Raw genomic sequence first — 27,612 nt, 5'->3', positions numbered from 1 at the left:
TGCCCCCGCTTAGCCAAAGACAGAAGGAACCAGTCCCTTCAGACTCCTTGTCCCGAAAACAAGTATCTCCACATTTTGGTTTATTGAACAAAAGGTTAGAGAGCGGGGAAAATAAAGAGAGCTGAATGAGGCCTGCGGTCTAGGTGACAGCACAGTGCCAAAACAACTTCCTCCTGTTGACCAGACACAGTCACCACTGGGGAAGTGGGGGGCCTCAGTTTCTGTGAATCTGTAATTAATTCAAAATAAAAACCTAAGCCAGGGTTGGTGGTACATGCCTGTAATCCCAGCAGCTTGGGAGGCTGAGGCAGGAGGATCACAAGTTCAAGGCCAGCCTCAGCAACACAGCAAGGCCCTAAGCAACTTAGCAAGACCCTGTCTCAAAAATAAAAAGGGCTGGGGATGTGGCTCAGTGGTTCAATCCCTGGTACCAAATAAATAAATAAATACCAAAAGAAAAATATCTCCAGTATCAAGGGGGAAAAGGAGACACACAGTATTAAGTGGAGACACACAGAGTTTGGTGAGAACAGGGAAGATGCAGGGCTTCCCTTGTTCTGAGGGCGGAGGGGAATCCGTGCCAGGAGGAGGGAGCCTGGGCATGCTGGCTTCCTGTAATGAACTCGTGTTCCTTACACAATGAAAAATGACATGCCAGCTTTTTCAGGATTAGCTTTTACTGGACAAAATGAGATTCTTGTAGAGGTGCCATGGAAAGGGCCAGAAGAGAAGGCAACAGCTGAGCTCTCAGTGAGCAGCTGCGGGCGGAGCGCCCCTCTTGGGCACCCACCAGGAAGCCCACAGAGTGCGCCGTGGCTGCTCCGATGCTGTTTTCGGAGGCATATACTATTTTGAATTTAAAAATCAACAGAGCTACTTTGAAATTTCCAATTGTAAATCACTAGGTCAGGATTTTTCAAAATTGTCAAGGCCATGAAAGACAGAGGAACGCCTCAAATTCAAGAAAACTAAGAAGACACTCTGGCAGCATGAGGTTCTGGCTCCAACCTTGGCCCAGGGAGACACGGGGGAGCAACGGTACCTGCGAATGAGCCTGCAGACCTGGTGGGAGCTGCCTCAGTGCCCACTGCTGGGTGTCTATTAAAGCTACTGTGAATTCCAGTGTGACATCTAACTGTCCTCATTAATAAGATTTCCCAAGAGCGATTACTTACACTGGTGCCAAGGAGGCTCGCAACATGGTGGAGGCCTGAGGGGAAGGGGACGGGAGAAGAGAGACCATGTTAAGCACCGACAGCAACAGCTCTGACTCAGACCCTGTCAACAGCACACAGCCAACACGCCTGCAGCGTTCTCCAGCCACAGTCACACATGACTTAAAAATCAGCCCACACCACTGCTGAGAGCTGCCCGCCCCAAGCCCCTGGCTAAGGTAAATGCTGCAGTGGGTCCACCCAGACCCCAGAGGCCATAAAGCTGCCCAAAGACATCGTGAAGAATAAAAGCAAAGTGGGTCATTGGATGTTCTTAGTTTTTTCTCTCTCACGATTTTCTCTTTAAGCACAAAAACAACACATGTGCTGCGTGTCATTTCCCAGTCCTGAAAGAATCTGGCTTGGGACCCGTGGAATAAGTCGCCCCTTCCCGGCCTCCATGGTCTGCCAGATGCAGGTCCACCCTGAGATCCGCTCCGGCCCTTGGGCAGCGTGCTGCTCGCCAGGATCCACTGAGGGACGCGGGACCTCAAGAGCACAGTGTGTCACAGAGCCTTCCAGGGAACCCAGGCTCCAGAAGTTTTAAACCCCGATTCTTGCGATCGAATCAGAAAGGTTTCAGACATGTTGTTCAGAGTGACAGGGATGAGTTTATTAGAAGGGCTAGGAAAAGGGAAAGGGGGTTCTCTCAAGGCAGAGAGTGGCTCCTCTCAGAGAGGAGAGGTGGGCGTGCCTCTCCCGCCCTCCAGCTTCTTGTTTTGTTTTTGGCACTGAGGATCAAACTCTGGGGTCCTTGACCTCGGAGCCACACCCTCAGCCCTTTTTGTATTTTGTATTTTATTTAGAGACAGGGTCTCACTGAGTTGCTTTGTGCCTCGACATTGCTGAGGCTGGCTTTGAACTCACGATCCTCCTGTCTCAGCCTCCCAAGCCCCTGGGATTACAGGCACCTGCCTCTGCACCCGGCCTGCCCTCCAGTTTTATTGGGGGTCCCAGGGAAGTTTCCAGAGAGCCCTGCCCAGGTCCACCTCTTGATTTCTGACTCACAACAGGATGATATCAAAGTTCCAAGTGCCCACTGCCATGACTTTGGCCTGGGCCACCAGTTCTAACTGGAACCTGTTCTTCAGATGTTCCGGGAAGGAGAAATTAATTCTTATCTCCCTGATTCGGGATCTGGTCTGTGTAAAGGTCACAGAAGTTCCCGCTTCAGGGTAACTGTGTTCTTATCAGCATTTCAAGGCCTGCGTTTCTCCTGCAGATGTCAGGTAGTGCTGAGGAATGCGACATATCCTGTGGATCATATCTTGTGGACTTAGGTCAGGCAGGGCTTCAGGTAAACAGTTTCTCAAAATTGAAATGGGGTCAGCACAGCGGGCCCAACCTCAAGTTCCTACCACTTGCACCTGACCGTCCCCTATCATGCAGACCTCTGGAACAAGCACCTGCATCTCAGCCGGGCCCCTGGGGACTTGTCCGCACTTGGGTTTGAGCATCTGACTCTGGTCCATAAGTCATGCACTGCTAAGCCAGCAACGCCCTGCTCTGGTGATAGCCCCATTATGGGAGTGCATATCAGGGAGGGCAAGCCCTCTTCCCGTCCTTCATTTTCCACACTTTTGGCTCATCTCGGATATTCATCTACGGAATTAGCTTTGGAGAGGAACCAAAGTGTTTTCCTGTTCATGGGTTTGTTTGAAAGAAAATGGAATTTCCATCCGCCGTGGAGCCTTTCCCAAGGGGCAGGCCGTGGTCCTTATTCTCTCTGTGTCCCCACGGCTCTTGAACAGGACACCAGTCATTTTTAACCACACTGAACTGTGATTATTTCACAAATATTTGTGTCTTTCTCCTTCAGCAGACAATACATTCTGTAAGGACTGGAAACATGTCACCCTCCTGTCCTCAGCATCTGCTACAGTGCCTAGGCGGACGGAGTCACTGATTCAACATCTGTTGAAATGAAGGAAGACGGACCCCCAAGAGGCCTACTCCAGGGTCCTCCAGTGCCTAGGAAGAGGCCCTGGTGATGACGACTCTGTCACTGATTGCTTCCCTCTGGCAGGTTGACAGATGTGCAGATTCCCACCTTGTGGACATCTGACCCTACCTTTCAATGGTTCATGACTAGGTATGTTCCCATATTTTTTAGTCCTTGGGTTGTGTTATTCCTGTTACTGGCTTAGTGAAGAGTTCAGAATCTAAGTTGGAAATGGTATCTAAATTACTCATGTAATACATTAAAGAGACCAAGAAGCTGACGGTGGGTCAACTGGGTCAAATAAGGACATGGCCACACTAAAATATCAGCATAATACAGATAAAAATTAAGAATTAGAGGGGCTGGGGTTGTGGCTCAGCGGTAGAGCACTCGCCTGGCATGTGTGAGGCACTGGGTTCAATCCTCAGCACCACCTAAAAATAAAATACAGATATTGTGTCCACCTATAACTAAAAAAACAATATTAAAAAAAGAATTAAAAATGCTGGCTAATTCCTATTTCCCAATAAAATTCAGCACTACCTTTTTTTCATAGCTATAGGAAGTTTTCCGTTATTTAAAAACCAACCCCTCTTGGCTAAACTCTATCGATCAATTTGCATCATGAAGAAAGTAGTTGACAAGTAGGAATCACGGCCCCTGAGGAGTGGAAACAAGAGGTAAGTGAAACCCCCCTGGGACTTCAGCATCGAATCAAGGAAAGAAGAAATCCAGGGATGACTGCGGGAAAAGGGCTCAGCACCCTGCCCAGGAGAGAGTGGGAGGCCACGGTGTCTCACGCATTCAGCCAGCACCTACTGATGACACCATCTGCCAGGTCACTGCTAGGCCCTCGGTCACACAGGGGTGAACAAATCAAGTGCCTTTCAAGAACTCCTGGTCCAGTGGGGGACACAGGGCCAAACAACTCCCCCTGCCTCAGTGTCCTCACCTGCAAGACTGGGGTACTCACAGCGAGCTAATTCCGGCCTGCTCAGTCTCCACCCCCAGCCCCCACAGATCAGGTCCCTGTGGTTCTGTGGTGAACTTCCCTCACACCCAGGACTTTCTCTCCAGTCCCCACACTGGGACTTCCTTTGGCACCGCCTCTCTTCTGAGCACAGACGGCCATGGTCAGAGTTCCTTGACCACCAGTGGGCATCTCATGGGCATGAGCTCATTCCCTGCCCTGTTGTGGAGATGAAGCACCCTGTCCCAGGCCAAGAGTCCAACCAGGAGTCGGGTCCCAGAGCCCACGCCGGCTCGGCCCACTCCCCCGCCAGGCTCTTCCTCCAGCCCTCCTCCTGCTTGGCCAAGGGGAGCTTTAGCAAAGCCGCCTCACCCCCATCTCCTCAGTCTCACCTCTGGCACAGCTCTGTGCCATCCTCCAGTCTCCTTCTTCATCCTTCAAACTCAGTTCCACCCCTTGTGCTCAGTGAGATGGTTCCCGGCTCTGCCCTCTACCCTCACTTCCTGGAGCTCTGACAAACACGGATTTTTTTTTTTTTTTTAATATTTACTTTTCAGTTTTCGGTGGACACAACATCTTTATTTTATGTGGTGCTGAGGATGAAACCCAGCCCTGCGCATGCCAGGCAAGCGTGCTACTGCTTGAGCCACATCCCAGCCCAAATACCAATTTTTTTGCCTGGTACTGCTGTGTTCTCTACAGAGCGTAAGGAACATTTTCCATGTTTCCATGAGAAGTGTGCTCCATGTTTCTACTTTCCCTCCAGTGGTCCTCAATAGGGAGTCACCTTGTCCCAGGGGACATTTGGCAACACGGGGAAACATCTTTTGGTTGCCCAAACTAGGTGCTATTGGCATCCCCTGGGTAGAGGCAGGAGGTGCTATTACCCTCCCATCCACACACAGAACAGTCCAGTGCTGGAGTCCAGAAGCCCTGCTCTAGACAAGGGCTTTTTGTTTTGTTAACAAAGCAGATACTCAGATCTCTTCTGAAATGAACTGAGTTTCTCAAGGATTTGCAATCAGATTTATGATGTGTAGGAGGTGTCCACCTAGAAAGGCCAGATAGAACCACATGTGGGTAGGGGCCACAGGGACGGCAGAGCAAGTCAGCACAGCCACCCTCCCCAGCCCGATGACACTGAACTCCTCCCTCTGACACAGTTGCTCCAGTTGGTAAGTAAGTACTGAATTCTAATTTAAATGACAAACTTGAATTGACCTAGACATTGACCCCTGGGCATAAACTTGCTTAATGATGGGGTACACAGCAGGCCATAGCTTCTGCGTCCTCCTCCTGGGTAGAAGTCTTAATAATAACACAAAAGCACTGAGGAGGCTGCTCTGAGGGTCTGTGGACCACTTTTCACTGTGTGCTGGATTTCCAGAAGTCTACATGTGCAGGTTCTTGAGCAGGATGTGACAAGAGCCTCTGCTGGCCGCACTCAGGAGTCACTGCCACCAACTGTGAGCACTGCAGTATTTGCACAGTGTGAGGACAGTTCCAACAGGTAGGCAGCAGCCCCAGCAGGAGAAAGATGACAAATCCAAACATCAGCAACCACAGAATAATTCCCCTAACGGAGCTCACAATAGGTTCTTAACACAGGAAGAACAAGTTTCAGAGACAACTCCCTTGCTGAGAAGTAGGTTCTGGGGCCCGACTCCAGGCCAGGTGGCTCTTCATGATCTCTAGGTTTTTATGCTGAGAGCGCAGAGAATGGCCACTGTAGCCAGTGACCCCTCTAGGAAGCCTGGCAGGAATGCTGGGGCAACCTTTTCAGGGCCCAGGAGTCGAACAGGGGGTGAGTAATGTGTTAATGCATCAGCTATGCCCGGAGCACCTTCACGAACCACTTCAGGGCGAGGCTCTTGGAACCGTGGGCCTGGGAGACAAACGTCCTAAGCCAAGGGGAAATGGTAGTGTAACAGGGGTTATGCTTACACAGCCCTTGCTGCTTTGCCACTGCAACTTATTTTTAAAATGGACACATTTCTTTCTCTTCCTCTCTCTCTCCTCCTCCCTAACCTCAGGGGAATCAGGATTACTTTCTTCCCCATTTTAGGCAGAGTATCTGTCCTTCAGTGTGCACCCACCATAGAAACCAGGTAATCCAGACTTTGGGGATGGCACCTCAAGATCTCAGAAATGATTCTCTCCCAAATTAACAAATGATTTACAACTCCAACAGAGGACATGTGGGGTGTAGCCTTTGAATCCCCTCTTTAAAAATCCCCGGTTCCCCTTGATAGGCACAATCACAGCTTCTGGGACAGGAGTTCCCAGTGCTTCTCCTTTGCTAATAAAGTTTTTTTCAAAACTGTGTCCTCACTGGATTGGCATCAGGGACAAGGACTAATCTTTCAGTAACCGTAGCATTTATACCTTATTATGGTTTAGATCTAGAAATGTCCCCCAAAAACTCATGCTTCGGAAGCACAGTTCTCAATGCAGATCGACTCAAAGGTAGGGCTTTCAGGCACTGATTAGAGTTGTAACCTCGTCAGGGATCCATTTGATAGACTTGAACGGGCAACGGGTGAGAACTATGGGCAGGTGGGGTGCGGCTGGAGGAAGTGGGTCATGGGGGGCAAGCCTCTGGACTGCTCTGTTCTGAGCTTTCTCTCCCTGCTCCCGGCTGCCACACACAGAGCAGACACCCGGCCACCGTGCTGTTCTGCCTCACCTCAGGCCACGGCAACTGAGTCAGGTTCCTGGACGTTCATGGACTGGTCTGTGGGCTGAACCTCTGAAAGCTCCTCTCAGCTGCCTGTCAGGTCTCTGGTCACAGTGATGCAAAGCTGCCTACCACACACTCCTTGGCCACACGAAGACCCTAGAGCCTGGGCCTGCAGCAGCTGCTGCCCTCTGGTGCAGAGGTCCTGGCATGGGGGAAGATGGGTGCTGGGACCACCTCAAGGACAGGACAGCTCTCGGTGACAACAGTGGGGAAGGACTTTGCTAATGACATGTGAGGTCAGTCTGCAGAAGTGTTTTCAGAGAACTCAGTATCTGAGGTAACACCAAGGAAGGTGACTGCCAGTCACCCAACTGGAGACTGATGAGCAGTCCTCTCCTGAGGGACTTCTCCAGAGGCCTTGGAATGCCACTGTGTGTTTGGAATCCCACTAGAGAGCCTGTCGCAAACTCACTAAACCACAGCGTGTCTGGCTCTGGGGCAGGGAATCCTGTGGGATTAGTGTTAACACAATTTGCACGGAGCACAGGGGAGACGGAGACTGAGCCAACACACTTGGGAAATGCGTCTCTGCTGGTACAAAAGTGGCAGGAAGAGCAGGTGCTCATCCAGAGAGGGAGAAAGAAGGGGCGGGGCTCAACACCGGCAGGCTAGGACAGCAAGCAGCTGCTAACCTCTGAAGACCAGCCGGTGCCCACCAACTCCCCCTGCCCCTGCTCATGCTGCCACCTATGCTGTGCAGGACCCTTGGCCAGACCTCCAGAGAAGTTCAGATGACCACAGTGGGACATATGAGGCAATGTGCTCAGCCCAGGGACTGTATAGGTAATGGAGGGCAGAGACCACCGGAGCAGTACAGGTGCTGTGGCCAACTCCCTAGCAGGAAGGGGGAGGAGCACAGCATGAGGAACCCTCTACCCTGCAGCAAGGACAGGTACTGGGAAAGGGGACAGCACAATCAGCTGCCTGTGCGACACCCTCATCCTTCTGGAAACTTGAAGGTAGAAACAAATAGGACAACCAGAAAGGTAACTCTGGCTGGGTAAGTATGTAGTTGGTACAGCAGGAGCTTTGAGATGTTAGGAAGGTGCCTTGAAGCCAGGAGAGCACCTGGTAGAACCTGAGCAAACGCAACAGCACCAAGACTGGGGAAGGAGGGAGGATACTCTTTCCGGTCCTGGTGAACAAATGAACACAGGGCGAAGAGGGGAAAGGCCCTGGGCAATTCCCAAATGTTCCCTAGAGTTGCTCACTGAGACAGATAACACAGGAGCCCAGTTTGGAGACAGACTATGGCAATCCTGTCAGACTGGAGGAGCCCGGAATTTGCAGATGGCCAATCACAACTCTACCAAGTGTCACCAGGTTAGTTCAGGGGTGGGACAGGCACTGGAGTGTGAGGTACAGAGGGAGGGGAGCTCAGTGGGCAACTCCAAACCCACAGGGCCCTGGACTAGAGTCTGCCTATGGTGATGGGCCAAGGGCAGGTGTCTGCACCCACCTAGAAGGTCACAGAAGGGGAGGGCAGGGCTGCTGATGCTGAGCTTCAAGGCAGAGCGACGACCACATGCTGGCAGACTCCAGGAACAGTCTGCCTTGGCTGAGCAAAGACAGCAATGCTCCTGGACACAAGGCCATATGAAAAAGGTGACCACCACCACTGCGCCAGGCCCAATAGGGTTTCCCTGTAACAGAGGGTAGGTGTGGAAGTAGATGGTTTCTGGGAGCCACACCTCTGGGGCCTGTCAGAGATACACTTCCTGCCATCACCTGGAAGTATTTACTTCCAATGGGGCCTCACCTGGAATTGTTGAAGATGGGAGGGTTAATTCCCAGAGGCCATTTCTCCAAATGAGGATGCATTTAATTGGAAATTTCCCATCTCATGAATGCACAAACCCAGGGCTGCCACTAGGTGGGCCTTGGGACTCACGCAAGGGCTGTGACTCAGATTTCCACCCTGAGGGTCAGCCCAAACTCTCTCATGACCAGCTGCCCTCTGCCTATTCCTGCCACTGGCCTTTTTGGACACAGACTGTGGCAATCCTGTCAGGTGGGAAAGGACCTCCCTCCCCCCAGCACACTTGTCCTTGAGTCTCTGAATTCACATTTGCCTGGGAGGACAGAAGACAGAGAAGGGAAAGAAAGACAGGTCAAGGGCTTTCAGTGCTGCAGCAGTACAAAGACACAGCTGCTTCGCTAGCAGCAAACAGGGGCTGAAAAGCCACCACCAGAGAAAAGAATGGCTGACTGCACCGTGTTCTCCAGCTGAAGCTCTAAAAGGGAAACGTGCATACACTCTAGGGACAAGAAGACTCTTGAAAGTGTGTTAAGTTAAAGAAAATTTGTATAACAATAAATATACTGAAACCTTAATATATAACCCTAATTATACATCTAATACATTTACCGAAAAGGTTCACGGAGTACGTAGGCAGCAGGGTGAGCTGAGGGAGGGGCTGAGGTGCAGGGTGAGTGGAGGAGGAAGGTTTGTGTGCTGCTCCTTTTACTGGTGAGCTGATGTTTTCCAGTGAACATACTTGCAGAGCCCTAACCCTACACCTTGGTCTAGGGTTGACTTTCAACAGATCATAGCAAAGGAGCTGGTCAGCTGTGTATGAAACATGAAGCCTGACCCAGGAGTGGGTCAGCCAGGGATGTCTAGCGTCAGGCTCCCCTCAAATGCATGCTGCGTGACTTGTGTGATCTTACAATTACAGTTAAGTGCTGCTTAATGATGGGGATACGTTCTTTTTCCCCCATTATTGGGGGTTGTACCCAGGGGCACTTAACCACTGAGCCACGTCCCAGCCCTTTTTATTTTTTATTTTGAGACAGGGTCTCACTCAGTTCCTTAGGGCCTAAGTTGCCCAGGCTGGCCTCACACTGGCCAGCCTCTGCCTCAGCCTCCTGAGTCACTGGAATTACAGGTGTTGCTACTACACTGCCTAACGGGGATGTCTTCTGAAAGGTGTCATTACATGATTTGTCATCACAGTGTCCTTACACAATCTAAGATGGCTAAGCTGTCCCCAGGTGACATGCAGTCTGTGGTTGGCAGATGTCCTTCCTGAGTAGTCTTTGGAGCTTCCTGTTTTCCTTATCTCTGGTGCCCTAAGGAAGGATGCTTACTTCTTCTCACAAGATTGCCGAGGACATGAACTCTGGCTCCTTGCAGCCCAGTTATTAAAACTGATAAGTGAAGGACAGACACACCTGAGGCGGGGCAATGGCCTGCAGGGCTGAACTATTAGAGACTCCAGGGAGAATTCTCAGCCTCCAGAAAATGAATCCCGGCAATAGTCATCATTCTGGGAGTACCCGGATTCACCTGCCAGCTCCGGTCATGCAGGCAGCGTCTTGGACACAGTTACCTGGGCATGAACTGGAGAAGGGCAGGAGCAACACTGCCCCCTGCTGTTTCCATCACGGGGTGGTCATGGGGCACTCTGCCGGTGAGAGCTTTCCTCTCTCTGAGGAGAGGGCAGACTCCCTGTGTTTGTGGAACTGGGTGGATCTGGACACACACCACCTGCTCATCCTCTCCCATCTCCCTCAACAAGCCAGCCAGAGGGCACAGTCAGTGTGGCTCCTCCATGCTGACCCCACGTGGGAGCATGGTGGTGACAGTGGTAGCCCTAGCTTGGCAGAGCTGCCCAGGATGGGGTGAGCCTGATTCTATAAATCTACTTCAGAGAAGGAAACCCACCTCCCTACCAATCAACTCCATGATGCCAACCCACAACAACAGAGGTGGGGAGGGAAGAACAGAAGTCCTGGATTAGACAAAGCGGAAGGCTGGGAAGGGCGGGGGAAGGGAATAGGGAAGACGGAAGGAATCAGACACAAGTTTCCTGTCCTTATATATGAACACACGACCAGGCAACTCCACATCATGTACAACCACAAGAATGGGATCCTAATTAGAATAAGTTACACTCCATGTATGTAAAATATGTCAAAATACACTCTACTCACTCCTCAGAGGAGGACAAACAAACAATCAACAAGTACATGAAAAAACGCTCACCATCTCTAGCAGTCAGAGAAATGCAAATCAAAACCACCCTAAGATACCATCTCACTCCAGTAAGAATGGCAGCCATTCTGAAGTCAAACAACAATGAGTGCTGGCGAGGATGTGGGGAAAAGGGTACACTTGTACATTGCTGGTGGGACTGCAAATTGGTGCAGTCGATTTGGGAAGCAGTATGGAGATTCCCTGGAAAGCTGGGAATGGAACCACCATTTGACCCAGCTATTCCCCTTCTAGTACTATTCCCTAAAGACCTTAAAAGAGCGTACTATAAGGATACTGCTACATCGATGTTCATAGCAGCACAATTCACAATAGCTAGACTGTGGAACCAACCTAGTTGCCCTTCAATAGATGAATGGATAAAAAAAAATTGGCATTTATACACAATGGAGTATTACTCAGCACTAAAAAATGACAAAATCATGGAATTTGCAGGGAAATGGATGACACTAGAGCAGATTATGCTAAGTGAAGCTAGCCAATCCCTAAAAAACAAATGCCAAATGTCTTCTTTGATATAAGGAGAGCAACTAAGAACAGAGCAGGGAGGAAGAGCATGAGAAGAAGATTACCATTAAACAGGGACGAGAGGTGAGAGGGAAAGGGAGAGAGAAGGGAAATTGCATGGAAATGGAAGGAGACCCTCATCATTATACAAAATTACATATAAGAAGAAGTGAGGGGAAAGGGAAAAAAAACAAGAGAGAGAAATGAATTACAGTAGATGGGGTAGAGAGAGAAGATGGGAGGAGAGGGGAGGGGAGGGGGGATAGTAGAGGATAGGAAAGGCAGCAGGATACAACAGACACTAGTATGGCAATATGTAAAAAAGTGGATGTGTAACCGATGTGATTCTGCAACCTGTATACAGGGTAAAAATGGGAGTTCGTAACCCACTTGAATCAAATGTATGAAATGATATGTCAAGAGCTTTGTAATGTTTTGAACAACTAATAAAAGAATTGTAAAAAAAATACACTCTACTGTCATGTCTATCTAAAAAGAACAACAAAAATATCAACTCCGCGTTCTCCCACAGAACCCTGTCTGTAGTGAGGACGACACTTTGATCTCACTCTTCCGTCTTGTTTCTCAGTGGTTCAGAACTCAGCAGGGGATACAGGGGGCTTTTTCCTGGGCCCTTCTGAAATTCCAAATTAAAGTTGGAGAAGCCTAGGCTCATGTTAACAGCCAGATCTGAAGACCAGGCAAACGCAGTAAGCTAACAGGCACCTGCGGGTTTCCCGCAGGCCTGGCATTGCCTTTACAGAATGCCATCTGCTGGAACACACCAGTGTGACAGGGCATCTGAGGAGGAGCAGCCTGGGGCCACTCTACAAAGGAGGCCAATACGTGCCCACTTATTTTTGCTGAAATTGATGGCAGCCTGCTTGACCCAAAAATGTTTATCGCCTTAAAAAATAAAAAAGTAACGTTCCTCTCCTTCCAAATCCTAAATCCTACCAGTTCAGTCACTGCACACCCCATCTAAACTGCTAAGGAGCCCTGAGAACTCCATGTCACCTGACCCTGGGCTACCGGGGCAGGGGCAGCACCATAAAGGGTGCGACTGGCTCCACTGGCAAAATGGAAAACAGACAGACTGGACAGGAGGCCACGGGGACGTTAACCTACTGAAGTTCATGATCATGTGGCTGTTTTCTTTCTATGAGGGACTGGGGATTGGACCCAGCGTCTCATGTGAGCTAGGCAAATGCTCTACCTCTGAGCTACACCTCCCATCCCCTAAGAGAATATTCTTAATCTTAAGAGATAACACTAACCTTATAAACATATACAACTCTTAAGTAGCTGTTAAAAAATAATTTTAAAAACTCTTAAGTATTTTGCAGTAAAGGGTCATAATATATGCAATCGATCCTTGAATGGTTCAGAAAACAGATTTTATGTGTGTGTATGGAAAAAGAGAAAGCAAATAAACAGGTAATGCTAACAGTTGATGACAGATAAAGGGTATACCAATCTCCTTTGTGCTACTTTTATAACTGTCCTGTAAATCTGCAATTATTCCAAGTAAAAGTTAAAGGAGAAGAAAGAATCCCTGACTTAGACCATATAAACCCCAAAGGGCAATTCTTTTAAAAAAGAGAACGAGGCTTCCTTCCTTCTTTTCCGACTGACACCCAGGCCTTGGAGGCCTGGAGCAGCTGCCCCAGAAGCTCACAACATGCCTCTCCACTCCAGCCCCAGAGACTGCATTCACTTTCCTCTTGTGGGGCTGGGGCTGGGGCTCAGTGGGAGGGCACTTGCCTGGCATGTGTGAAGTCCTGGGTTCAATCACAAGGACAGCCAAAAAAAAGAAGAAAAAAATCAGAGACAGTTTTCCTTTTGAGAGTTTCTAGGCCTCCAGATCCAGCTGCGATTCAGCCTCTTGAAGGAGATTTTCTCATGCACATTCATTTTCTTTAGCTACATTCATTTTAAATTTGAGGAACAGAGCAGGGGTGCTCTGCCACAGGCAGAGAGCCTCACCGTCCCAGGCCTCGTGAAGTCCACGCTGTGCGCCAGGCTCTGCCGCATCTGGTTACTGAAGAGGCGGATGCAGACACTCTGCAGGTACTCCGGGGTGATCTGCAAAGAAGACACGGGGACATGTGGTGAAAGGCACACAACCCACCCAAGGGACAGGAGGAGGCTGCTGTCCCCCAACAGCCTCTGTAAGGCACAGTGATGAAATGCATGAGCTAGAAAAAGAATCATTTGGCTTTAACTTTGGAGCTCTTGAGAAGAATTAATGCACTAACTTGACAGAAAAAGCTGCTAATATATCCTGAGGTGCGATCAGAGGACATCACGCTTCAAACGGTGTAGTCTTACCTGCTATAGTCCCACTGCGTTGGAAAATAGATTTTAAGCCATTTTTGTAAATTCAAGAAATAAAGTCACTGGGTGGCCATCATGTGGTGGAAAGAGGACCAGGCTGCAAACCTGAAGGCCTGGGCCCTAGAGAGAAGCAGCAGCCTGCCCCTTGCACTCCTGACCTGAGATGAATCAGGGTGACCTGCAGGGCCACAGCGAGGGGTAAATAGGGTCACGTAATGATGGCTGGGTACATGCTGAGTGATGACAGAGACGTGACTAACAGTCAAGGGCCTGGCAACCCGAGGCTGAACTGCGTCACCATTAGGGCTGTTGTCCCACAGTGTTCCTCAGTATGCCTTCACCTCGCTCACAGGCCTTATAAGTCACGATGGGTATGTGACACCTAAGGCGGTGATCTCTGCATTTTTTCCTTTCCTCTTTTCATAAAAATAATACATGCTTATTTAAAATGTGTGAGTCTCCCACTTTCTTCCAAATCACAGCCTTCCCCCACAAACCAATCCTTAGGGGCAATTAAGAATTCTGCAGCCTTACAAACTTGTCTGCATCCGTCAGAGGGGAACCTCCTTTGGCACAGCTTCATGATTCTTTTGTGCTGAAACTTCCACATGGTAATGGAACTGGCTTCTATTCCTGCCCCTCGCTCACTCATCTCCTCGGAGGAGGGCAGCCTAACTGGAGAGCTGGGAAGACCTGGGAACACCGGCCCAGACCTCTTCTCGCCTGCTGGGGCTCCTGCCTATACCACTGGAAACTTCTGGGCTGCTCTGTCCATTCCATGGCAAATGTCTGATCATTCCTGGTCACACAACAACATAAGAAATCACAGATCACTCAGAGAAAGAAGAGCCCCACTGAAGGCTAACCTCCTACATCATCCTGAGTGCACTGCCAATGGATTCCTACAGTCTTCAAACGTAAACATTCCCTTTTTCACATATGTGCATAAAAGTGAACTGAAATAATACAAGAAGTTCAAAAAGGAAAGGAGTTGAAAGAGCTGTGGTGGAGGAGGCTTCCTACACGATCCTCTGAATCCCGTCTTTTGCCATGAACACAATCTCTTTCACATTACAGACCAGCCAGTCCAGCCTCAACACTTGAGGCCCAGGCCCCTTCACACCCCGCCTGCGGTCTGCAAGCTTCTGCTCACCAACTCCAGCGATAGGAGCTCACAAGCTCATTTTGGTCACATGCCTCATCAGGTGTCACATGAACCTGGCTGTAGGCGGTACACCCAGAATGAGGCAAGTTAATTTTTAATATGTCAGAAAGCAAAAGGAAGGTTCATACATTATGAAAAACTAATTTGAAAAGCAAACAATGAACTGAGAAAAATACTTGCACTAGATAAACTGTGAGTGGCTCTACTGCAACAGCCCTGTCCAAAGCTGAGCTCCTGATACCCTCACGCCTGCTCCCCACCCAAGGCCTCCCTGTCTCAGCTGGTGGCAACACCATCTTTCCAGTTGACTGCACTCCCTCCCTCCCAGGTCCAGTTCAGCACCATCTTCATCCCACATCTGGACAAGCACTTCTTCCACCTCAACCACATCCTCCTTCCAATGACTGCAACTGCCTCTGTGCTGCTCCTCTCAGTCTCCCTGCAGCACCTGTGGACGGTTCTGAGTGGCCAGGTGACTGCCACATCTGTCAGACCTCTCCACTTCAGCATTCTTCTACTCGGCTTCCTCAGGGTGAAGGTTGAGCCTTCTGATGGCCCCCAAGCTGCCCGCCCTGCCTTGCAACTTCTCCTCCTGCTTGTCCCCACCCCAGCCTGCCCTGGGCCCTGCTGGCCCCTCTGGGCCCAGCTCCGCTCCTTACACACTGAGGCGCAGGCCACGCTCTGCACTGGCTGAGGCTTTGGCCTGGAACTATCTTCTCCCCACACTGTATGCTATTCCCTTGCCTCTTCCCAGCAACCCCAGCAATGAAGCTCGGTCTACCTGCACCCTGTCCAAACTCGCAGAGCCCCAAACTCTGATCCCTTCATCTGGCTTCCCTTTGCCCCCTAGAGCTGTCCTCCTCTAGCCCAGGTTCTTATTTATTCTGCTTAGGTTTGCTGTTCGCCATCTGCACTCTTTACTGCAGTGCCTGCTCCCTGAGGGTGGGGTCTCTGCTTTGCAGAGTGATGCATTCCAAATTCCTAAAATAGAGACTGGCGTACAGTATGTATTTAACAAATCTTTTTCAAACAAATAAAACATATTTAAAAAGTTCAATTCCATATGTAAAGACTATAACATATTTAAATCATGAGATAATATTTCTAACTATCAAATTTGCAAAACATAAAAATTTTAATAATAATACCCAGGGTTGGCAAGCGTTTTTTTTTTTTTTTTAATAAAGAAATGGAATCAAGTGGAATCGCTGGAATCAAGTCAGCTTAACCTTCTTGAAGGATCTTTTTTGAGGGGGTACTGGGGGTTGAACTCAGGGACACTCAACCACTGAGTCATATCCCCAGCCCTATTTTGTATTTTATTTGGGGTCAGGGTCTCACTGAGTTGCTTAGTGTCTCACTGTTCCTGAGGCTGGCTTTGAACTCGCTATCCTCCTGACTCAGCCTCCCGAGCCACTGGGATTATAGGTGTGTGCCACCATACCTGGCTCTGAAGGACCTTAAGCATAAAATTCAACCTGGCAAATCAACATTAAAAAAACATAACAAAGGAGCTGGGGTTGTAGTTCGGTGGTGGAATGCTGGGTTTGATCCTTAGCACCAAACACATAAAAATAAAGAAAATTGGGGCTAAGGATATAGCTCAGTTGTAGAGTGCTTGCCTAGCACGCACAAGGCCCTGGGTTCACTCCCCAGCACCACCAAAAAATAAAATATGAATGAATAAATAAATTTAAAAATAAATAAATAAATAAATAAAGGTATTGTGTCCATATACAACTAAAAATATATTTTTTAAAAAACATATAACAAGGTTCATCTCCAAAGACATTTTCAACTTTATCAATGACACGAAAACAAAAACCTGGGGACAACCTAAATACCTAATAGCAGGTACCTGATACTACATGAAGTGTGCCACTGCCATATGACCAAAAACCCTGCAGCCACTGAAGGTGAGACACTGCAGAACAACACTCAGTGGCTTCGAGCGTGTGATTCTGTAGTATTACACAGCAGGCCAGAAAATAATGTGTGGCCTAGAATGCACTTTGGGAAAACATGTGTATTTAAGTTCTGAAAAAAGTCTGAAATATCGACCAGTATTAGGACTCACAATTATATGTAATGTTTCTTTTTCTTTTTGGATCATTCTATATTTTTGAAATTTTCTATAATGCATACTATCTTATAATCACATTTTAAAAGTCAGTAGAAAGAATTTTAATACACAAACTTACACTGGTAATAAAACTATATATAGTACTTAATACACACACAAAAATGAATACAAATAAAATTATGAAAATACAAAAAACATCAGCAGATTGTAGCAAGGTCTTTTTTTTTTTTTTTTTGTAGCAAGGTCTTACACTCATTGTGACACACTACAGTTTTACAAAATGTTTTCCACTGAAGGCAAAGTGACAAGGGATCTCTGCATTGTTTCTTATAACTTCACCATGAACCTATAATTACTTCAATTTTTAAAAAAACTTATTCTCCACAAGGAGATTTTATTGTACTTCCTAATTTTTTAAAAGTGAAATACTAAAGTCATTCCCATTATAGTCAGGGAGAAAATGAAGATGCCCATGACATCATTCAACAATGTCCTACAGGCCTTAGCCAACACTACTAAAGAAAAGAAAGATACTGAAACAAAGTAAAATAAAATTAAAATATCATTATTTGAAGATAGAGAATCAACTGAAAAACCTAAGCAAGTAATAGGGTTCAGAAAGGTAGGTAAATGTATACAGATCAACATGTGAAAATCAACTGCTTTTCACTATAGCAGCAGGGCAAGAGCATTTTTCCCACACATTTTCTTTTGTTGCCAATTTATCCTTATAACATTAAGAATTAGGGACAGAGGTTGGTGGCACATGCCTGCAATGCCAGTAACTCAGGAGGCTGAGGCAGGAGGATCCCAAGTTCAAGGCCAGCCTGGACATCTTATTAAGACCCTGTCTCAAAATAAAAAATAAAAAGAAATGGGAATGTTACCTCAATGGTGGAGCACCCCTGAATTCAACCCCCAGTGCTGCAAAAGCAAAAATAAACAAACCAAAAAATAAATAAATAAATAAGCTAGGGGGCTGGGGCGGTGGCTCAGTGGTAGAGCGCTTGCCTAACATGTGACGGCACCGAGTTCAATCTTCAGCAACACATTAAAAAAATAATTAATTAATCAAAGGCAATGTGTCCATCTACAACTAAAAAAAATTTAAAAAAAGAATAAGTTAGATAAAGATACGATAAATAATGTGTTGGGAAAATGGGTAAAATACTGCAAACAGCATGATGAACCCATGTGAAGCATCAGCTCAGCCCCTGTCCGTGTGAGCCTTTTTAAATAGAGGGGCAGGCTCTGCTGGTGGAGGAGTGGCCAGGGACTGCCGACCACACAGCCCATTCTCCAGACACCACTTCTCTCCAACAGAAATATACACAGGGATCTTCCTTACCATCTTGCCACTGACTGTGGCCTCCAGGGAATCCACCAGCTCGGCTGTGACTCCAATGAGGTTGTGGTAGTCGGCCTGGATCTTATTGTACCGCTTCAGGTACGTCATTGACCGACGCTCGGCTTCGACCAACTGCTGGTGGAGCTGCTGCAGCATTTCTAGAAAGAGGGTGTACATGAAAGCCACACACAAGAACAACAACAAAACCCCACAGAACAAACTGCTTTCTTCTCCAAGGACTATCATACCTACTTTCAGAATATTTTGCCGTAATAACAGACTTGACACTATTGTGTTTAGCACTTTACCTCTAGTTCATGCCACCTATAATTACAAAGGATTTTATAATCATTAATTTAAATTCTCTTGGTGCTGTAAGTTCAACTAAATCATCATTGGGCTCCCAAACAAAATCTCTTCCCTTGACTGACCCCCACAAAAGTTCTACTAGTTCTTCTATTTCTAAGGATTAGAATCAACATTTCTTTCTATATTCAGCTCACAAAACAGTGGAACCAAACCTGTGTCCTTTTCTCTGTTTTTGTACTATGAGGCTATCTGGGGGATATTCCTATCCACAGGATGGTCCTCCATTTTAAACAAAAATTGGAGTTGCTTGACTCATGCTTTAAGAATAAAAACCCAGGGTTGGGGTTGTGGATCAGCGGTAGAGCGCTTGTCTAGCATGTGCAAGGCCCTAGGTTCGATCCTCAGCACCACATGAAAATAAATAAATTAAATTAAATTAAAGGTATTGTGTCCAACTACAACTAAAAAAATTGATATTAAAAAAAAAAGAATAAGAATCCAGGGCTGGGGCTGTAGTTCAGTGGTAGAATCTCGCCTAGCATGTGTGAGGCTCTGGGTTCCAACCTCAGCACCACATAAAAATAAATAAATAAAATAAAGGTATTGTGTCCATCTACAACTACAAAAAAAAAAAAAAAAAAAAAAGAATCCAGAAGAAGATAAGACTGCAGTGCTCATGCTGCTATTTGAGAAAGCAGAAAGCCACTCCGCTAGAGAGATCGAGGCCACACCACTATGGTCACACCTAGAAAGGGCAGATTCTCATCAGGGCCAGACTTATCACTTTTTTTGAGGGGGGGTGTTATCAGATATTAAACTCAGGGGCACCTAACTATTGAGCCACATTCCCAGCCCTTTTTTGGATTTTTTTTTTAGAGACAAGGTCTCATTAAATTGCTTAGGGCCTTGATAAGTTGCTAGGGCAGGCTATGAACTCGTGATCCTCCTGCCTCAGCCTCCCAAGATTCTCACTTCTTAATCTACAACATGAGGATAATAATTTTACCTTGAAGGGTTACTATAAGGATTAAGTAAAAAACACACTCCAAGTGTCCAGTGCAATGGCTGGGATAGAGCAGGTAATCAATAAGTGGTGGTTATTATTATTTCATTTCACAGAAAGGGGTCAAAGACTTTCTGAATGTATTTCTATGCAAATAGATAACTGGCAAAAGTGCAAAAAGTCTGCATCCTAAGCAGTGGTACGCAAGCTTTGAAATACATCAGAAACATCCAAAAATAAAGATGATCAGAGCCAGGCACAGTGGTACATGCCTGTAATCCCAGCAGCTTGGAGGCTGAGGCAGGAGATCATGAGTTCAAAGCCAGCCTCAGAAACAGCCAGGCGCTAAGCAATTCAGTGAGATCCTGTCTCTAAATAAAATACAAAATAGGGCTGGGGATGTGGCTCAGTGGCTGAGTGCCCGAGTTCAACCCCCAGTACCCCGAAAAATTATAATAATAAAATAAAAATAAAGATAATCAGGCCTCACACTGAGACTTTGATTCTGTAGATACTCGGCGGGAGAGGGGGGTGTCCTATGCATCTATGTTTTCAACAAGCTCCCCAATGACTCGATGCATAACATAAGTTTGAGAACCAGTGTCCTAAGTTACCCATTCTTCCATGTTTGTTATGCATGCTCACACACATTCAGACTGTATTTCAAAAACTTCCATGTTTCACAATTATTTGAGTAGAGAAATAACTATTATAACTATCAAAACCCAAAATATCATTAACAACTATTTATTATTCTTATTCAGCAACCATCAAATCTCAGTGTTGAAAAATAATTTTAAGAAGTCAGCTGATACAAATTTACATCCAATACTTGAGCTCCCAGAAAACATCTCTGGAAATGATTTCTTAAGCTTCTCCTTAAACATTACAAGGGAGAGGGACTCACTACATTCTTTCTCTTTTTTAAATGTGTGCTATCATTAAAGCTCTTCATATGTATCAAAATCAAAAATACATAAATTATAATTTCCAAAGATGAAAATTCTCCTATTCACAATCCCACCTCATGGTAACAAATATGAGAATATTTCTGTGCAATCTGTCCATGAGGGACCAAGTTGCAAAACCCATCATCTGGGCCATAATACCTCCCAAATCTCAACATGAGTGTCCCCAGAGCAGTCTCTCTCCAGAGGCAAATGCACAAAGGAACTCTTCCCCTTAGAAGCTCATTTTGTAATTAACTAAACAAAAGGAACCTTTGCCTTGGGAACCCAGAATTATAATTTATGACAGTTTCAAACGTGGCACCTTTAAGGAAAAGGAGAACTAACTTCCTGCGATGGATGAGAGAAGCTAACTTCAGGATGAGAGAAGCAGACCACTGGACTGAAAGTTTCATGGCCAATTTCAAATCATCATTTGGCAGAATAATCTACTATCCAGAGACATCAGCTTGCAGACATCAGAGCTAGCTTCGAACAAAGAGTAAATAAGATCTTAATTTTAGAGACTTCTTGGCTGCTCAGGGAAAAACAATCAATTTTAAATATGGGGTTCTGGGGGCGTGGCCTAGTGGCTGAGTACTTGCCCAACACGTGCAAGGCCCTAGTTTGAACCCCTGACCATGACTGTATGATTTCAGTGATAGCTCGAGGTAACCAACTTTATTCCAGAGCATTAAGCAGCACTTTGACTCTTTTCCCTATCAAAATTTTTATGAGATAAGAAAAACTCTGATGATTTAGATACGAGGTGTCCCTGAAATGTTCCTGTGTTAATGCAGGAAACGTTTGGGGGTGAGATGATTAGATTATGAGACCATGACCTAATCAGTAGGTTAATTCACTTGATGGATTAATAATCTGAATAGAAAAGACAGGTGGGGCACGGCTGGAAGAGGTGGGTCGCTGGGGATTACACATTTTGTCTCTGGCTTCTTGCATCCTCTCTGCTTCTGAGAAGCTTTCCTCCAATACACCCTTCTGCCATGATGTTCTGACTCATCTGGAGCCCAGAGCCAGGGAGCTGGCAGACCATGGGCTGAACCTTGAGCCAAAATAAACTTTTCCTCCTCTGTTGTTCTTGTCAGGTATTTTGGTCACAGCTACAAAAAAAGCTGCCTAACACAACTAAGCCAAGATGCCTTGCCATGCACGAACTCAACTTTTAATAGGGAAGTATCTTTTAGACTTTTAATTCTAAAACTACTGATATGATGTGCACAAAAGTCCAAAGAATGCGTCTCAAGTTTACAAAAATTTGAGATGCAAGAGTCATACGCAACTAAAAGAACGTCACAGGACATTTTCTGATAATTCTAGCATTCAAGGAACCAATAATGAAAGTGATAGAAATCTCACCCATGATCACTCAAGCTTTCTCTGTTAACATTTCTATTTCACTTAGAGGCATTGCTTCCCACTCCAACAAAGAGTTAATGAGATTTTAATTTTAGAGACTCCTTAGCTGCTTAAGCAAACCAGGGAGACTATGTCTCTAATAAAATATAAAAAAGTTCCAGGGATGTGGTTCAGTGCTTAAGCACCCTGGATTCAATTTCTGATACAGGGGAGAAAAAAAAAAGCAAAACAAAACAGAACAAAAATGACTATATGGATTAAAGTTCCTTTCTAGCTTTTCATCATTACCTTTTCTGCTTGTTTTTTGGGGTGAGCAGCCAGACCTGGTTTGCTGGAACCCCTGGAATTCAGCCTGTGGCAACACTGGGAGGTGATGAAACCCTTAGGAGGGCCCGGGCCCATCTTTTTTTTTTTTTTTTTTGGGGGGGGGGAGGCAGGGGAGAGTACCAGGAATTGAACTCAGGAGTGCTAATCACTGGGCACAGCCCTTTTTGTAGTTTATTTTGAGACAGGGTCTATTGAGTTGCTTAGGGCCTCGCTAAATTGCTGAGGCTAGCTCTGAACTCGTGATCCTCCTGCCTCAGCCTACCAAGCCACGGGGATTACATGTGTGCACCACTGTGGCTGGCCCAGACCTGTCTTTTCATTCTGCTTTCTGGTTCCTCATGAAAGCTCCACCCCTTGCTCCATGTCTTTACCATCAGGGTCTCTCACCACAGGCCCAAAGAAATAAGACAGCCCAATCTTAGGATGGAAACTCCAGAACTGTGAGTTAAATAAACATTTTCTCTTTATAAGTTAATTGCCTCAAGAACTTCATTACAGTGATGAAAAGATGACTCACACACAAGGTTACTAAGGACAAAACAAACACTAAAGCCTTTCACATCTGACACTACTGAAACTCTCCACAGGTGGCAGACCTAAAGTATTACTCATTTGTCAAGTTGGTAAGCAGAGTTAAATAATTAACTAATATTTTCTTTCTTTAAAAAAGTTTAACTCTCTAAAAGAAGCATAGAAAAACAATGGCAGGACTTCTGCAATATTCTCTGACATTGCTCTACTCTGAAAGGGGCAAACGGGATATTTCACAGACCAAAACTTTCATGTAGCAAAACTCCACCTACTGGGAGTTGAGGAACACGCCATCGATACTTACTAAAGGCATGAAGCACCACATACACCCTTCCCAACATGTTAATTCAGACACTTTTCAAAATGTAATATCAAAGACAAAACTGGCCCCAACTGAAGTCACCAATTTCATATTAACTAGTTTTTCTCACCTCGCTGGAAAATGTTCTGGTAAAAATTACTGACCATGGAAAAACATCATTTTACATATAAACTTATGATTGGAATTTCTACTTTGAATATAAGAAATGGAAAAGATTTAGAAGAATGGGTGCTGAATAAAAAACCCCATTTGACTAGTTCAAGATAAAAGTTAAAATATTACAATAATTCCATAAGGGGCTGGGGATTTAGCTCAGCTGGTAGAATGTTTGCCTCCCATGCACAGGGTCCTGGGTTCAATCCCTAGCACTACCACCAAATAATATAATAATAATAATAATAATAATAATAATAATAATAATAATTCCTTAAAATAATAATTCCTTAAAATAATCCCATAGTGTCCTGCCTTCAGAGCTGCTGCAGTCATTCATTTCCCTTAGGGACCCTATCTGGACCCTCCATTTCCCCAGGCCTTGCTATCCAGTACGAAGACTAGCTGGCAACACCAGACACCCTGAGAGGAGGCCTCAACACTGCGGATAAAGATGATTACAGACCACTTTGTAAATATTTAAAGCCCTCATTTTCCAAGTCTACAAACTCTTTCCATCGCTGTTCCTACTTCACAGCTTAAAACCTGAATTGGCAGAGCTGTTCTTATAAAAATTTTAATCTAGATGATTTACCTTTGTTGTTTTGTCCATTCTCCTTCTGAGATGAGAAATAAGTTCAGGAAAACGAGCGTGTGGTAGACAGTACCAAAGAGGAAGAGGATTCTCAGGACAACGAAGCCCAGGTCTAAGCATTTCTGTGAGGAGCTAAGATAGTTAGCGATGTCTCAATACTTTGTTGATTTCACTCCCAAAACAATCAGTCCTCTTCTCTCCATCGCAATGATCATTGTGTTGGTGGAGCCTTGCCTATTCCCACAGCCTCCTAAAGGCCTTCTACCCGCTTCCAAAGACCTTCCCCTTGCCGCTGAAATGTCCTAAAAATGCAAATATGCAACTTCAACTCCAAAGCTTTATCCTAAGGAAATTGAGATTGGGGTGAGTATAGTGGAGCCAGACTGCCTGGGTTCAAACCTCAGCTCCCGCGTGTCTGGATGGGATACCAAAGCAAGGTATTCATGGGGGGTTTCTCTTTTGATCTCATTAAATTCTTCTTAATTTTTTCATAATAGCACTATTCACATACCATATAATTCACCTATTTATAAGGTGTACATTTCAATAGTTACAGTATATTCACAGAGTTATGCAACCATCACCACAGTCAATTTTGTTTTGGGGTTTTTTTGTTTGTTTGTTTTCCCTTTTGCAGTGTGGGAGTCAAACCCAGGGTCCATACATGATAGGCAAGTGTTGTACCAATTTTATAACATCTTCAGCATCCCCCAAAAGAAACCCCTTATTGACTAGCAGTCATGCTCACTTGCCCTGTTCTCCCCAGCCCCTGCCACCATTAATGTACTTCCTGCTTTCATAGATTCACCTCTTCTAGACCTTTCACATAAACAGAATCACACAACATATGGCCTTTTGTGCCTGGCTTCGTTCACTTAGCATAATGTTTTCATTATGTTGTAGCCTGAATTAGTACTTCATTTCCTCTTCTATTTCATTGTATGGATACATCACATTTTGTTTATCCTTTTATCAGTTGATAGACATTTGGGTCATCTGCCCACTGGGCTTTTTTTTAGGAATGTTGCAAGTTGCTGTGTGGACATATGTTTTCACTTCTCTTGGGCATAATCTTGGTGTGGAATTGCCAGGTCATATGGTAAGTCACCTTCTGAGATAACTGAACCTGTTTTTTGAAGACTATTAATGATATGAGGAAATGTTCTCTTCATTTGATAAAAAGATGCAAAAATAAACACACATACATGTATCTGTTTTTTATAAATACTGCAAACTTCTGGGTGTATGTACGGGTCTTGGCACAGCCTCCCATTAATGCTTTGTTCACCTTATAAATGTTCACAATTTATATTCACAGATTCACAATCATTACCCTTATCTACCAGGCACCTGCAACCACTGGCTGCTCTCATTCTGCAGGGGCTCCCACTGCTTCAAAAGGATACGTAGATTGTCAAAAGCTTTGGCGTGTTATTCGCTTTAAAAATTAAAGCCAGAAACTTTTCCAGCTTCAACTTTAACTCTGGAGTCCAAGAGTCCTGGAGACAAGAAAAAAAAGAAAAATAGTACCCCACTAAATGCCAGCAGTACCACCAAGTTGGGGCCATTTGGTTAAGAGCCCTGCTAGTTACGGAAACCAAAAGCAAGGGATCTTGCCAGAGATGTGAGAATGTAGAAACAGGTTCTAGGACATAGGACCAATTCAGTTACAGAAGACTCAAGAATTCACAGCACAGAAAAAACAATTCAGTACATGATCTGAATATTTCATGTGATTTAAACACAAGCATGACAAGTGACCTTATTAGGTTGAATACCAAAAATAATTATGGTTTAGGCATGCATGGCGCTGGTAGGCATAACACAAACAATTATCGCTAAGTTACTGATGGTTCCAAAGAAAGAAACTCATTTTCATAGAACTTGCCCTCATATGAACAAAGAATAGAGGTCATTATCTGAAACAAATATGTCCTATCATGTCAAGCAGTTATGATATGTCCCTTGAAAATAATGTATTGCAAATAACACTCATTAAAGAAGAAAAAAATAATAAAAGAAAAAGTGTGACAAGTACCAATCTTTCAGGACAATTTTCTTCACACACTTCATACAAAAATAACTTCCACTCAAACCAAGAATTTCATAAAAAAGTCGCTATCCCAGTAAAACACTCACATCCACCTGCCTGGTGGATCCTGCCGTCGCCCTCCGACTGTCCCATCCTTCCCACTTTCTCCTCTCCAGCTCTGGATCCAATCACTCTATCCTGTGCCATTTAGTAATAATACAATTTAAATGAACAAGAATTCCTAAATTTTGAAAAGATCTGTTAATTTTTTGACCCTATGTGATCATTTTGTTTATAACATATCCCCCCAGAAGACATGTGGAAGCCCTAACCCCTGGTATCTCATGAGGTCTTTGGGGAAGGGGCCACTGCAGATGTAATTACAGTTAGGAGAGGTCACACTGGCACAGGGTGGACAATTAATCCAATGTGACTGGTGCCCTTACTGGAACAAGGAAATTCAGACAAAGGAAACATGAAGAGAGAAGTAGGCCATGCAGGATGGAGACGGAGGCTGCATCAAAGCAGACTCAAACCAAGGGCCACCCAGAACCACCAAAGCTGGAGGAAGAAAGGCAGGATGCTCCCCCAGAACCTCCAAAGGCAGGCAGCCTGCGCACACCTCGACCCCAACCATGCCCAGTCTCCAGAAGTGAAAGACCATAGATTTCTGTGGTTTCAGCCACAGGGTCCTTGGTTCTCTGCTGGGGCGTCCTTAGGAGGCAAACATGGCATCCAGAGCTCAGGGCTCTCTGCACTTGACCATCTGGAAAAGAACCTCGGAGAGGACTGTTGTGTCTCAACATGAATTGAGACTTCTTAAAAACAAAACAAAGTATTTGTAGAGCTCCAGTTAGGCTGCTCTGTTTTGGTTACCATTTTGTAAAACCAACAAATAATGTATTTCCAACTGGTTACCTCCCCAATGATGCTCTGCTAATGACAGGCTTAAGACTGGGGTAAAATCTCTCTGGGGATGAACCCCTCATTTTTTTTCTCAACTGTTATTTTTCCTGTGCTTTCAGCTCTGAGAACATTTCCCAAGTCTGATGGGCAACTTGACCACCATAATTCCAAAAATAAGCATAAAGAGCCAGGAGATGCCCTGGGTCAGCTCTGCTGAATGATCTAGAAAAAGCCATCACCCTTTTTCTCTCATGGTTTCTTCCCTTAGAGAATGTAGGCTTTTAAGTAGATTAGTCTGGCTGTAAAACAGACTCTTCACATGACAGGGAACCTTTACGTAGGACCCTGATACAATGAGTCATGGCAGCATTACTATGGGAGTGAGGAAGGCCCAGGGCTCACCCCCTGGTTTACCTGTGGCTTCCTTTCTGTCCCTTACAGAGCCTACAAGGCTCCTCCCCACTTCTTCAGATCTTCACTAATCAAGCATATAGTGGTCCCTAGCACAGAACAGGTGTCCAGAAGTTTTTCCTAAACTTATCAATTACAGGAATTCATAAGTATTTCTGCAGAAGGACGATCCTAAACTGAGTTTGCAAATAGAACTCATTACAATACCTATGAAGGAATTTCCTGTCTGTCAACACTGCAGAAGGGATAATATAAAAAAGCAATTAAAAGAACTCTTTTGAAAAAAAGGCTATTGTTTTTAAATACACCCAAGTGTCAAGGAAGGAATGCAGAGGACAAAATGAAGTGAAAGCAGGAACCCCAAGAGTTAAGGAACATCGAAGACAGTGTTTTTGC

The 27,612-nt window shown here is 45.5% G+C and overlaps 1 protein-coding gene across 1 annotated transcript in view; it reads right to left on the bottom strand.

The window, feature by feature from the left end:
• Armc9 (armadillo repeat containing 9) overlaps positions 1 to 27,612 on the bottom strand; it is a 130,619-nt gene that overhangs the window by 87,577 nt on the left and 15,430 nt on the right. The window contains exons 6-10 of the mRNA XM_077791111.1: positions 25,274 to 25,366; positions 23,868 to 23,892; positions 18,304 to 18,461; positions 13,357 to 13,455; positions 1,176 to 1,210 (exon numbers count right to left, since the gene is read on the bottom strand). Coding sequence (XP_077647237.1) covers positions 1,176 to 1,210; positions 13,357 to 13,455; positions 18,304 to 18,461; positions 23,868 to 23,892; positions 25,274 to 25,366 — 410 coding nt within the window. The remainder of the gene's footprint in view (positions 1 to 1,175; positions 1,211 to 13,356; positions 13,456 to 18,303; positions 18,462 to 23,867; positions 23,893 to 25,273; positions 25,367 to 27,612) is intronic.

This window comes from Urocitellus parryii, chromosome 1 (genome assembly GCF_045843805.1).
Source record: "Urocitellus parryii isolate mUroPar1 chromosome 1, mUroPar1.hap1, whole genome shotgun sequence".
NCBI lineage: Eukaryota > Metazoa > Chordata > Mammalia > Rodentia > Sciuridae > Urocitellus > Urocitellus parryii.
The sequence above is the reverse complement of the archived record's forward strand: the minus strand, read 5'-3'. Positions and strand labels throughout refer to the sequence as shown.